At 37.5% G+C, this 11392-nt stretch overlaps 1 protein-coding gene across 1 annotated transcript in view; it reads left to right on the top strand.

The window, feature by feature from the left end:
- The window catches only part of FANCM (Fanconi anemia complementation group M), a 63018-nt gene that overhangs the window by 44347 nt on the left and 7279 nt on the right, over positions 1 to 11392 (top strand). The window contains exons 17-20 of the mRNA XM_003792173.3: positions 869 to 997; positions 2318 to 2474; positions 6434 to 6540; positions 7266 to 7820. Of these exons, the coding sequence (XP_003792221.1) occupies positions 869 to 997; positions 2318 to 2474; positions 6434 to 6540; positions 7266 to 7820 (948 nt within the window). The remainder of the gene's footprint in view (positions 1 to 868; positions 998 to 2317; positions 2475 to 6433; positions 6541 to 7265; positions 7821 to 11392) is intronic.

The raw sequence follows: 11392 nt of genomic DNA, 5'->3' as shown, positions 1-11392 counted from the left end.
TGATGATCAATCAGTCATCAATATAAAATTAAACTCAAATTACTTCTATTATTTTGATAAGATTTGATTCTTTTTTTTTTTTTTTTTTTTTTTTTGAGACAGTGTCTCACTATGTCACCTTCACAGTAGGGTGCTCACAGCAACCTCTAACTCTTGGGCTTAAGCGATTATCTTGCCTCAGCCTCCTAAGTAGCTGGGACTATAGGCGCCCGCCACAATGCCCGGCTATTTTTTTGTTGTTGTTGCAGTTGTCATTGTTGTTTTGCTGTCCCGGGATGGTTTGAACCCACCAGCCTCTGTGTATGTGGCAGGCACCATAACCATTGTGCTATGGGTGCTGAGCCTGATAAGATTTGGTTCTTTCGATTGGTTTTATATTTTTCTGTAAAAGATACAGTGGTAGGCTTGATTGTCAAAATTTGTTATTGCTATATTGGTTTCTTAGTTTGAAAAGATTCCTGTATGTTTGGGCTGATGTTTATGGCTAGATTTACAGACTTAATTATTATAAAGGGCTGGAGGATTTCCCAAAGGAAATGTTATTAAACTAAACATATCAATTTTTATCAAATATATTTGATGTAATATTAAACTGAATGAATTTCTGTACTAGTGTTACTTATATCACCTAATTTAGTATTTTAGCACTTAGTATTATCAAACTTACTAGTTTTTAAATTCTTAAGTATTAACATTTTTATAAAATGATTCTGAGTTGTGAGAACAATTTTATTTGTCTAAGAAAATATTGGGCCAAATATTTTAAAAGAAAAAAAATGGCAAATAAAAATGGCAACCTTTGAAATATGCTAAGATAAAATAATTCAATTATATTTTTCTTACGCCATATCTTTTTGAATTATTATAGTTAGAATTATCATCTAGTGATGAAAGTGAGGATTTTAACAAACCATATCCACAATCAGAAGATGTCAGGGAATGTAACAGGAATGCCAGAAGGGGCATCAAAATCCAAAAGAGACAGAGGCACCTAAAGGTAATCTTTTTGATGAGATTTCATATTTGTATTTATATATATGTATAAATTATTAATAAATATTAACTTTTAAATTTGACTGGATTTCTCTATACATTTTCTTTATAGGAAAAACTCAATTTCTTAAAAGTATTTTGATACTAATGAAGTGAGTTTTTTTTTTTTTTTGAGACAGAATCTTACTTTGTTACCCTTGGTAGAGTGCTGTGGCATCTTTGCTCACAGCAGCCTCAAACTCTTGGCCTCAAGCGATTCTCTTGCCTCAGCCTCCAGAGTAGCTGGGACTACAGGTGTCCATCACTACGCCCAGCTATTTTTAGAGACAAAGTCTTGCTCTGGCTCAGGCTGGTCTTGAACCTGTGAGCTCAGACAATCTACCCGCCTCGGCCTCTCAGCGTGCCAGGATTATAGGCATGAGCCATCACCCCCAGCCATGTTTTTTGTTTTGCTTTGTTTTTTAATAGTTGGGGTTTCATTTTGTTGCCCAGGTGTGGGTATGGTGGTGTAATCATAGCTCATTGCCTGCTCGAACTCCTGGGCTCAGGTGATCCTCCCACCCTAGCCTCTGTAGTAGCTGGGACTACAGGCATGAGTAACCATGCCTGGCTGATTTTTAAATTGTTTTGTAGAGATGGGGTCTCACTATGTTGCCCAGGATGATCTTGAAGTCCTGGCTTCAATGTATCCTCATGCCTTGGCCTCCCAAAATGCTGGGATGACAGGTGTGAGCCATTGTACCTGGTCCCTGGTTTAGTTATTTTTACTCACGTAAAGTCTGAATGTATGGCATTTTGCTTTCCTTTGAGTTTTGATACTTTTATCTTGCAGTGTTCTGTTATTTTGAATGACTAGATGAAAAAACTTGTGTATTGAGAATTTATGAATCAGACTGAAGAAATTATATAGACAGAAATCTCAGTTTTAGAATGTTTGCTTTTACAGTCATTATATTGTTTTTCTTTATCTAATAATAAAATACTGAGAAAAATGTTCTCAGCACTTTGCCTTCTGATCAATCCTTTTGTGGTGTGGTATTTTTCCTGCCAAAAATGTATTTAGCTGGAAGACTCAGGAGACTTTATACTTATTAAGAAACATTCAGAGAGCTGACATGCTGATTTGTACTGTATTTTACTTAAATAGAATTACTAGGGGAAATTTTGAAATAGGTATGTTACTTTATCATTTCTTCTTGGAGTTTTCTATTTTTATTATTTTATTTAATTATATGATAAGAAATCCACTTTCCAGAACTATTTCCAATCATGAAAGAAAATTATTTTTCTCAGAGGTATTTTCCCATTTCCTGATTTGTCTTAGCATCTAGCTAGGAAGTTTATAGATGATGAAGCTGAACTTTCTGAAGAAGGTGCAGACTGTGTCTCATCAGATGAACCCACTGAGCCAGAGAATGAACAAGATTCCTCGTTAGTTGACTTTTTAAATGATGGGACTCAACTTTCACAGAGTATAAATGGTAAATATTGTTAGGATGCTGTCATTTTTTTATGTTTTTAATGTTTTAAATATATATATTTTTTATTGTTTGGGATTTATTGAAGGTACAAAGAATTAGGCTACACTAATTATCTAACACTGTTTGTTAGATAAAATCCCTCTTATAATTGTGTGCAGCCCCCAAGAGATGTGCCATACCCCGTGACCCCCCATCTCCCTCCCTCCCCTCACCCCGCTTCCTCATTCCCCTACGCCACCCCTTGTATTAGCTCATCTGCTCTCTTCATATGAGAATTGAGTGCATTGGATTCTAGTCTCTCCATTCTTATGATGCTTTACTAAGAAGAACGTGTTCCTCTTCCATCCAGGTTAATCCAAAAGATGTAAAGCCTCCTTCTGTTTTAGTGGCTGAATAGTATTCCATGGTATACATGTACCACAGCTTGTTAATCCACTCCTGGGTTGGTGGGCATTTAGGTTGTTTCCACATTTTGGTGATTGTAAATTGAGCTATAACAATGTCCTTATGAGAAAAGAATTGTTTTCTTCTGCAAGCCCAGTAATGACATTTAGGTGATTGTAAATTGAGCTACAATAAACAGCAAATGTCCTTATGATAACATAAGAATTTTTTTCTTCTGCAAGCCCAGTAATAGGATTCTGGGATCAAATGGAAGGTCTAATTTGAATTCTTTGAGGATTCTCCAAACTTCCTTCCAAAAAGGTTGTATTAGTTTGCAGTCTCACCGGCAGTGTAAAAGTGTTCCCTTCTCTCCACATCCACACCAGCATCTGTAGCTTTGACATTTTGTGATGTGGGGCATTTTCACTGGGGTTAGGTGATATTACAAGGTGGTTTTGATTTGCATTTCTCTGATGATTAGGGACGATGAGCATTTTTTTCATGTTTGTTAGCCATTTGTCTGTCTTTATAGAGACAGAGTCTCACTTTATCGCCCTTGGTAGCTCACAGCAACTTCCAACTCCTGGGCTCAGGTGAGATTCTCTTGCCTCAGCCTCCCAAGTAGCTGGGACTACAGGCACCTGCCACAGCGCCCGGCTATTTTTTTGTTGCAATTTGGCTGGGGCCGGGTTTGAACCCGCCACCCTCAGTAAATGGGGCTGGTGCCCTACCCACTGAGCCAAGGTGCCACCCTTGTCTGCCTTCTTTAGAGAAGGTTTTAATCATCTCTCTTGCCTAGTGATATATGGAATTGTATTGGGTCTTTTTTTGGTGATTAATTTGAGTTCTCTAAAGATCCTATTTATCAAGCTTTTGTCGAATTCATATTATGTAAATATCTTTAATCATCCTGAAGGTTGTCTGTTTGCTTTGGTTGTTGTTTCCTTAGCTGTACAGAACTTTTTCTTTTCTTTTTTTTTTTTTTTTGTACAGAGCTTTTCAGTGTAATTAAGTCCCATTTGTTTATTTTTGTTGCTGTTCAATTGGCATAGAAGACGTCTTCATAAAATCTTTCCCCAGGCTGATAGCTTCAGGTGTTTTCCCCACACTTTCTTGGAGGATTTTTATTGTTTCATGCTTTAGATTTAAATCTTTTATCCATCTTAAGTCAATTTTTGTAAGTGGTGAGAGGTGCGGTTCTACTTTTAGTCTTTTAGATGTGGTTATCTATTTCTCCCGGCACCATTTATTGACTAGGGATTCTTTTCCCCTGTATGTTTGATGTTTCCAGTATTTTAATAAGTTTTCAAAGAAACTAGACTTTAAAGGGATTTAAGTTTAGTATGTGGAAAATGTTTATTTGGTCATTTTTATTCAAATTCTATAATACTGGGTTTGTTTTAGACCTGGTTATTTCTACTAATTTGAGTCTTTCTCTACAGATTGACCTAGATGGCATAGATATCAAATGTTCATTTAATAAGTGTTTAGTGGCTACTGTGCCTGTATAAGGCACCTGAAAAGATGTATCAGTGAATAAAAAAGACAAAAATATCTTCTTATGAAATTTACATTTGAATGTAAGTTATGGAGTATATTGTACTATAAAAAAGATATAGAAAAATGAAATAAAATTAAACAGGATAAGAAAGATTTGTATGGCTCGGTGCCTGTCGCTCAGTGGTTAGGGGGCTGGCCACATACACCGGGGCTGGCAGGTTGGAACTCAGCCCAGGTCTATTAAACAACAGTGACAACTGCAACGAAAAAATAGCTGGACATTGTGGTGGTTGCCTATAGGCCCAGCTACCTGGGAGGCTGAGGCAAGAGAATCGTTAAGCCCTAGAGTTTGAGGTTGCTGTGAGCTGTGATGCCATGCACTCTACCGAGACTCCGTTTCAAAAAAAAAGATTTGTAGTGTCTGGGGTTAGTTGAGCGTATAAATATTGGACAAGTTGCAATTTTAATTAAGGTGATTAGGAATAGGCCACATTGAGACAGTGACAGAGGTGTTAGTGATATACATTGTTAAAGCCAACTGAGATATAAAGGTAAAGTTATTAAATTTTCCAAGTAGGGGAGATCTTGAACAAATCTAAAATATAATAATTTAGAGCAGATGATTCCGGTTGGCACTAACAGAAGTGAGAAATGCTGACTGGCTCTTCAGTATTCTGATCTTTTACAGATCGCACTGTTTATTCTCCTCTTAACAATCTCTGGCATTATCTAAAGCAGCAAAGTGTCCCAGGGTTCATGACTTTAAAGAAAAAAAGGGGTTAAAGTTCTCAGTACTGTGTTGTTGATATTCATAATTATTTGCACGATAAGGTTTTATGCCCTAGATGTTCATTAACAGAAGTGGCTTTTGCAGATTTACAGTATAATGTGGTGGAAGAATGTTGATGCACAGACAACCAACGCAAAGACTCTAGGCAGGAGTGTGTCTGCCAGTTCAAGGGTTAGCACTGTGCCTGGAATGAGGGAGAAAGGAAGTAGGAGGAAGGGAGACAGCACGTGGGGGTCCTCAAACTTTTTAAACAGTTCACTGTGCCTCAGACCTTTGGAGGGCCAGACTGCGGGCCCCAGGACGAGTCAGCTGCTAAGCAGGACAGGCAGCGGCAGCAAAAACACCCTATAAATGTCCTAGGCGGGCCGCATGTGGCCCGTGAGCTGTAGTTTGAGGATGTCTGAGATGTGTTTTAGCAGAATCTCTCTAGCGTCCCTGATGAGAATGGCCTATGGGGAACAAAGGTAGGAGACCAGTTAGGAGGCTGTTGAAATAATTCAAAGAATGACAGTGGCTTCTACCAAGATGGTAGCCCTGAGGCGAGTGAGAAAGATCGGGTTCTGGGCACATAAAGCTGATAGGATTTTCTGATGGATTAGAAAGACAAAGAGGAGTCAGTGTGGGCTTGAGCAATAGGAATGATGTAGTTGCCGTTATGTGATATTTGGAAGACTGTAGATTGAGCAGTCTGGATGGAGAGTGGGAGAGAACTGAAACTCCGTTTTCAACAGTGATACCTTTGAAACATGTATGATTTTAGAGCTTCACAAAAACTCTTGAAATTCATATTATCTTTTGTTTTTATGTATCATTTCTTAAGTTATATACATTATAACTTTAAAAAAATGATAGTTATAAGTAAAACCTGATCTTTCCTGATGGTTGCTTAACTGAAAATACTGAAACATACTATTGGCTTCTAATGTTGTTAGTGCATGTTTTCTTTTCTGCCTGGATTTCTTATGTTTTTGTGAATATGTCTATAAGTCATGTATGGTCCTAAGTTCTTTATATACCTTTAGTTTGAATGGAAAAGTTCCATCCTAACCATCATTTTCAGACTAGAGAGAGAGCTAAAATAAGTTTTCCTCGATTGCCCAAGCAGATGACCTGATGTCAATGACAAAACTCCCAACTTTGCATTTTTGAATAATTGCATTTAGATATCTTTCAATACGTATTACCTTTTATGTATTTTCACAAGATTTCAATCATGTATAAGTGATTGAAGTTCAATACTTTGCCAGTATTCATTTGAATAATTTTGCCGTTTTCTATTACACAGATTCTGAAATGAGAGCGATTTACATGAAATCTTTGCATAGTCCATTGATGAGCACTAAGTACAAGATGATCCACAAGATACGTAGCAATGTAAACGTTTTCTCACAGGTATGAACTATAGAAAATAATGGAGATTTTCCGAATGGTGATGTTGAAGTACGTTCCTATTAATGAAGCTTCCGTTTTGTTACTAAAACTGTACTGTCAGCACTGTTTGGGATAATTTTTGCTGAAAGTCTAGAAGATAGACTAAATTAATTCTCAGGATCCCTTTTACTCCTAATTTGATGAAATTAGCCTTTCTTTAATTTGAGCTAGTTAGAATATAGTATGAAATTTTCAACTAGGAGAATGTTTAAAGGAAGTGAATAGAATTTAATCCTCTAGTTAAATTTTTAATCCTCATATACTGTCATATTTCTCTCAAATTTTTTTTTACAAAAATGTTATATTCTAAAAATTAGATTATAGTTCATATATGAATAACAAATTCATATTAGTCTTGTTTGCTTATAAATTGCCATATTCAGCTTGGTAATATGTACTTCCTGTATTTCCATTGTGCTTAGTATGTAACATTTATCATTTTTTATTGTTTACTTTTCTAGCTGCCTACACTGGGTTGTAAATATCTAGAGGGGAAATTATTCTTTTTCTTTATCCTTCAACTTGCCATTTTCCTCTATATAAAGAATGTACTTTGTATGTATTAGTTGAATAAGTGAGTGAATTAATAAAATAAATGAAATGATCATTAATAAAGATCTCATGTGCTAGAATGTATATGTTAGCACCTGTTGATTATTTAAAATATCTTTGTGTTATTTTTATAGATTCCTGAACAAGATGAAACGTACTTAGAAGACAGTTTTTGTGTTCACGAAGGAGAGTCTAGTGAAAGCCAGTCAAGTGGAGAAGTTTGTGTTGATTTTAACTTAGTAAACGAAGACTGCTTGACAAATGAGAGTAAAAAATACAAAACCCGACGGGCAGTAATGCTAAAACAAATGAAACAAAATTGTGCACGTTCAAAAAAGAAATTATCCAGAATTATTTTACCAGACGATTCAAGTGAGGAGGAAAACAGTGTAAATGATGAAGGAGAATCCAGCATGGTCACCCCCGGCACTGTTAACAGGAACAAACACCAGGACCACTGTTTGGATTTAGTACCTTTGGGGTCTTCACTGCAATCCAAAGTCCATTCTAATTCGAAAGTTAATCAGTCAGCAAAGCAGAAACAACAGACCCCATTTAATTTAAAAGATACGATTTTTGACGTCTCAGACTTCAAACCTCAGAGCCGTAATAAAAATGAATCCTCCTCACCACCGTTCACTTCTGTTGATCCACAGAAAGACCATAGAAAATTTTCAATTCCATCAAAGGTATGAATCAAATAAAAGAAAAAAAGCCTGGCTCGGCACCTGTGGCTCAAGTGGCTAAGGCGCCAGTCACGTACACCTAAGGTGGCAGGTTTGAATCCAGCCCGGCCCCGGCCAAACAACAATGACGATTGCAACCAAAAAATAGCTGGGCATTGTGGCGGGCGCCTGTGGTCCCAGCTACTTGGGAGGCTGAGGCAGGAGACTCGCTTGAGCCCAGGAGCTGGAGGTTGCTGTGAGCTGTGATGCCACGGCACCCTACCCAGGGGGACAGCTTGAGGCTCTGTCTCAAAAAAGAAAAAGAAAAAAAGCCTTCATAGATTTATCAAATCAAAATGTTTTCTCTTTAATTTCTTCTTTTGTGCATTTTGTACTAAATAATTTTGTTAAGGAAAAATTAGCAAAATTTGCATAAAATATCTTCAACAAGAGAATAGCATCCTAGGCCTGGTGTGGTGGCTGAGGCCTATAATCCTAGCACTCTGGGAGGCTGAGGTGAGTGGACTGCTTGAGCTCGGGAGTTGAGACCAGCCTGAGCAAGAGCAAGACCCCATCTCTACTAAAAGACGCCAGAAAAATTAATCACTGTGGTGGAGCATGCCTGTAGTCCCAGCTATTCAGGAGGCTGAGGCAAGAGGATAGCTTGAGCCCAGGAGTTTGAGGTTGCTGTGAACTGTGATGAAGCCACGGCACCCTACCCAGGGCAGCAGAGTGAGACGCTGCCTTAAAAAAAAGTAAAAAAAAAGAAACAGCATACTAAATTATATAGGCAATTCATAGGCTACTTAGTTTTACTTAATAGTTTTCTTAATACCCTTCTATGAGGAAACTAATTTTATTAAAAAGATGTAGGAAAATAGGGCTTTCTACAAGGTGAAATTAACAAATTATGTTTTCAGAACTGGTTCCTAGATTAATTTTACTTCCCTTCCAAAGGTTTCAGGTGTGTAACCGTTGGGGTAAGGCATTTGTGTAGAGCACCTGGTTCATTCTCTAAAGTTTGTTTCTATTTCTTTTCAGAGTGGCTGCTAAGTAGTCCAGTTTCACCTTCGCTCTATTTTATTATTCTTGAAAGAGTCATTGAAATAATTTTCTTTCTTTCTTTTCTTTTTTCTTTTTTTTTTTTTGGCCAGGGCTGGGTTTGAACCCATCACCTACGGCATATGGGGCCACAGGCACTGCCCCACTGAAATCATTTTCATTTCTAAAGAGTTTATGTATTAGTTACAGTAATTTGGCTAAGTAGAGGTTAAAGTCATAGGACCCTCTAACTGTAAATAATGATTCATTGCTTTGATTATCTAAGGAGTGGCTCTCAACCTTCCTAATGCCGTAGCCCTTTAGTACAGTTCTTGTGGGTCGTGACCCACAGGTTAAGAACTGCTGATCTAAGGAGACTGAAACATAGACTCAAAAAAATCATCTCATTGAGATGAAATTAGCATAGGCATTACCTAAAATATTATCATTTTTTTTTTCTGGATAGAACACTTAAAATCTATTCTCTCAGTACCTATTGCTGGGCTTGTGGCTCATGACTGTAATACTAGCACTTTAGGAGGATGCTAGAGGCCAGGACTAAATTAAGACCAGCCTCAACAACCTAGTAAGACTCCCTCTTTACCAAAAAGTAAAACATTACTGAGGCATTGTGGCATGGACCTATAGTCCCGGGTGCTAGGGAGCCTGAGGCTGGGGGATAGCTGTGAGCTATGATGACACTGTTGTATAGCCTGGGCAACTGAGTGAGAAAATGATGTTACTAACTATGGTCACCGTGTTGTATATCTGATCCCTTTAAATTACTCTCTTTCTAACTGAAATTCTTTATTCTTTGACCAATATCTCCTCAGTACCCTTGGTCCCCTCCCCTAGTGCCTGGTAATCACCATTCTACTCTCTGCTTCTATTTTTCTTTGATTCCTAGGATGCTTCACTCCAATCTGCTTTAGCAGCAGGCTTCATAATTGTCCTGCAGGTGGTGTTTTCAATTCTAAATTGTGCCTGGCTTTTCTTGTATGTATATATGTGTGTATATATATATGTGTGTATATATATATGTGTGTATATATATATATATTTTTTTTTTTTTTTTTTTTGAGACAGAGTCTCACTTTGTTGCCCTTGGTAGAGTGCTGTGGTGTCATAGCTCACAGCAACCTCAAACTCCTGGGCTCAAATGATTCTAAGGCCTACAGGTGCCCGCCACAACGCCCAGCTATTTTTAGAGATGGGTCTTGCTCTTGCTCAGGCTGGTCTTGAACCCATGAGCTCAGGCAGTCTACTGGCCTTGGCCTCCCAGAGTGTATATAGTTATTTCTTGAAGGCATAATTAGGATAAAATTGACTAGATTTAAGTTTTATAAATAGATTGGGAGAAAATGTACTTAATTTTGTTGAGGTTTAATATTCTTGCCTGTGGTACAATATGATCTCAAGGAGCAGATTATATGTATTTTATATATATATATATATATTTTATTTTTTTGAGACAGAGTCTTATTGTGTCACCCTTGGTAGAGTGCTCACAGCTCATAGCAACCTCAAACTCTTGGGCTTAAGTGAGTCTCTTGCCTCAGCCTTCCAAGTAGCTGGGACTCCAGGTGCCCGCCACAGCACCCAGCTATTTTTTGTTGTGGTTGTCATTATTGTTTAGCTGGTGTGGGCCGGGTTTGAACCTGGCTCCCTCAGTGTAACCACAATGCTACGGGTGCTGAGCCTGCATAATATTTTTAAATAAATATTTTATTTTATTTTAATTGACATCCATAAAAGTTGTACATACTTAGGGGGTACATAGTAATGTCTCAAAACATACAGGGATCAGGCCAGGGTAATTAGCATGTCTGCCATCTCAAACATTTATCATTTCTTTGTGTTGGGAACATTCACCATCCTCCTTGGAGCAATTTGAAACAGTCCAATATGTTATTAACTATAGATAGTCCCTGAGTAACAAATATCTGACTTAGGTACAGTTCCCACTTACGAATGGAGGCTATTACTATATAGTTATTCAACAGGGATAAAGAACACCAGAACTTTATTTTGTATTCTTTAGCAAATCTAAAGAATTTAAATTCTCTAGAATCTACCTTTTCTGGCCTCTAGTAGCCTCGATTTTACTTTTTACTTCTGTGAGATCAACATTTTTAGCATCCACGTATGAATGAGAACATGTGGTGTTTAACTTTCTGTTCCAGGCTTGTGTCACTTAACATAATGTCCTCCAGTTCATCCATATTGCCATGAATGACGGGATTCCATTCTCTTTTATGGCTGAATGGTATTTCATTGTATATATACATCACATTTCTTTTACCTGTTCATCTATTATTGGGCACCTACACTGATTCCATATCTTTGCTATTGTGAACAGTGTTGCAGTAAACCTAGGGATACAGATGTTTCTTCAATATAAGGATTTCTGTTCCTTTGAATAAATGCCTAGTAATGGTATTGCTGGATCATCTGATAGTTTGTACTTTTTTTTTTTTTTTTTTTGAGACAGAGCCTCAAGCTGTCCCCCTGGGTAGAGTGCCGTGGCATTACAGCTCACAGCAACCTCCAACTCC

Source organism: Otolemur garnettii, unplaced genomic scaffold, assembly GCF_000181295.1.
Source record: "Otolemur garnettii isolate 467f Iridium unplaced genomic scaffold, OtoGar3 scaffold00054, whole genome shotgun sequence".
NCBI lineage: Eukaryota > Metazoa > Chordata > Mammalia > Primates > Galagidae > Otolemur > Otolemur garnettii.
Note: the sequence above shows the minus strand (reverse complement) of the source record. Positions and strands in the feature narration are given on the sequence as shown.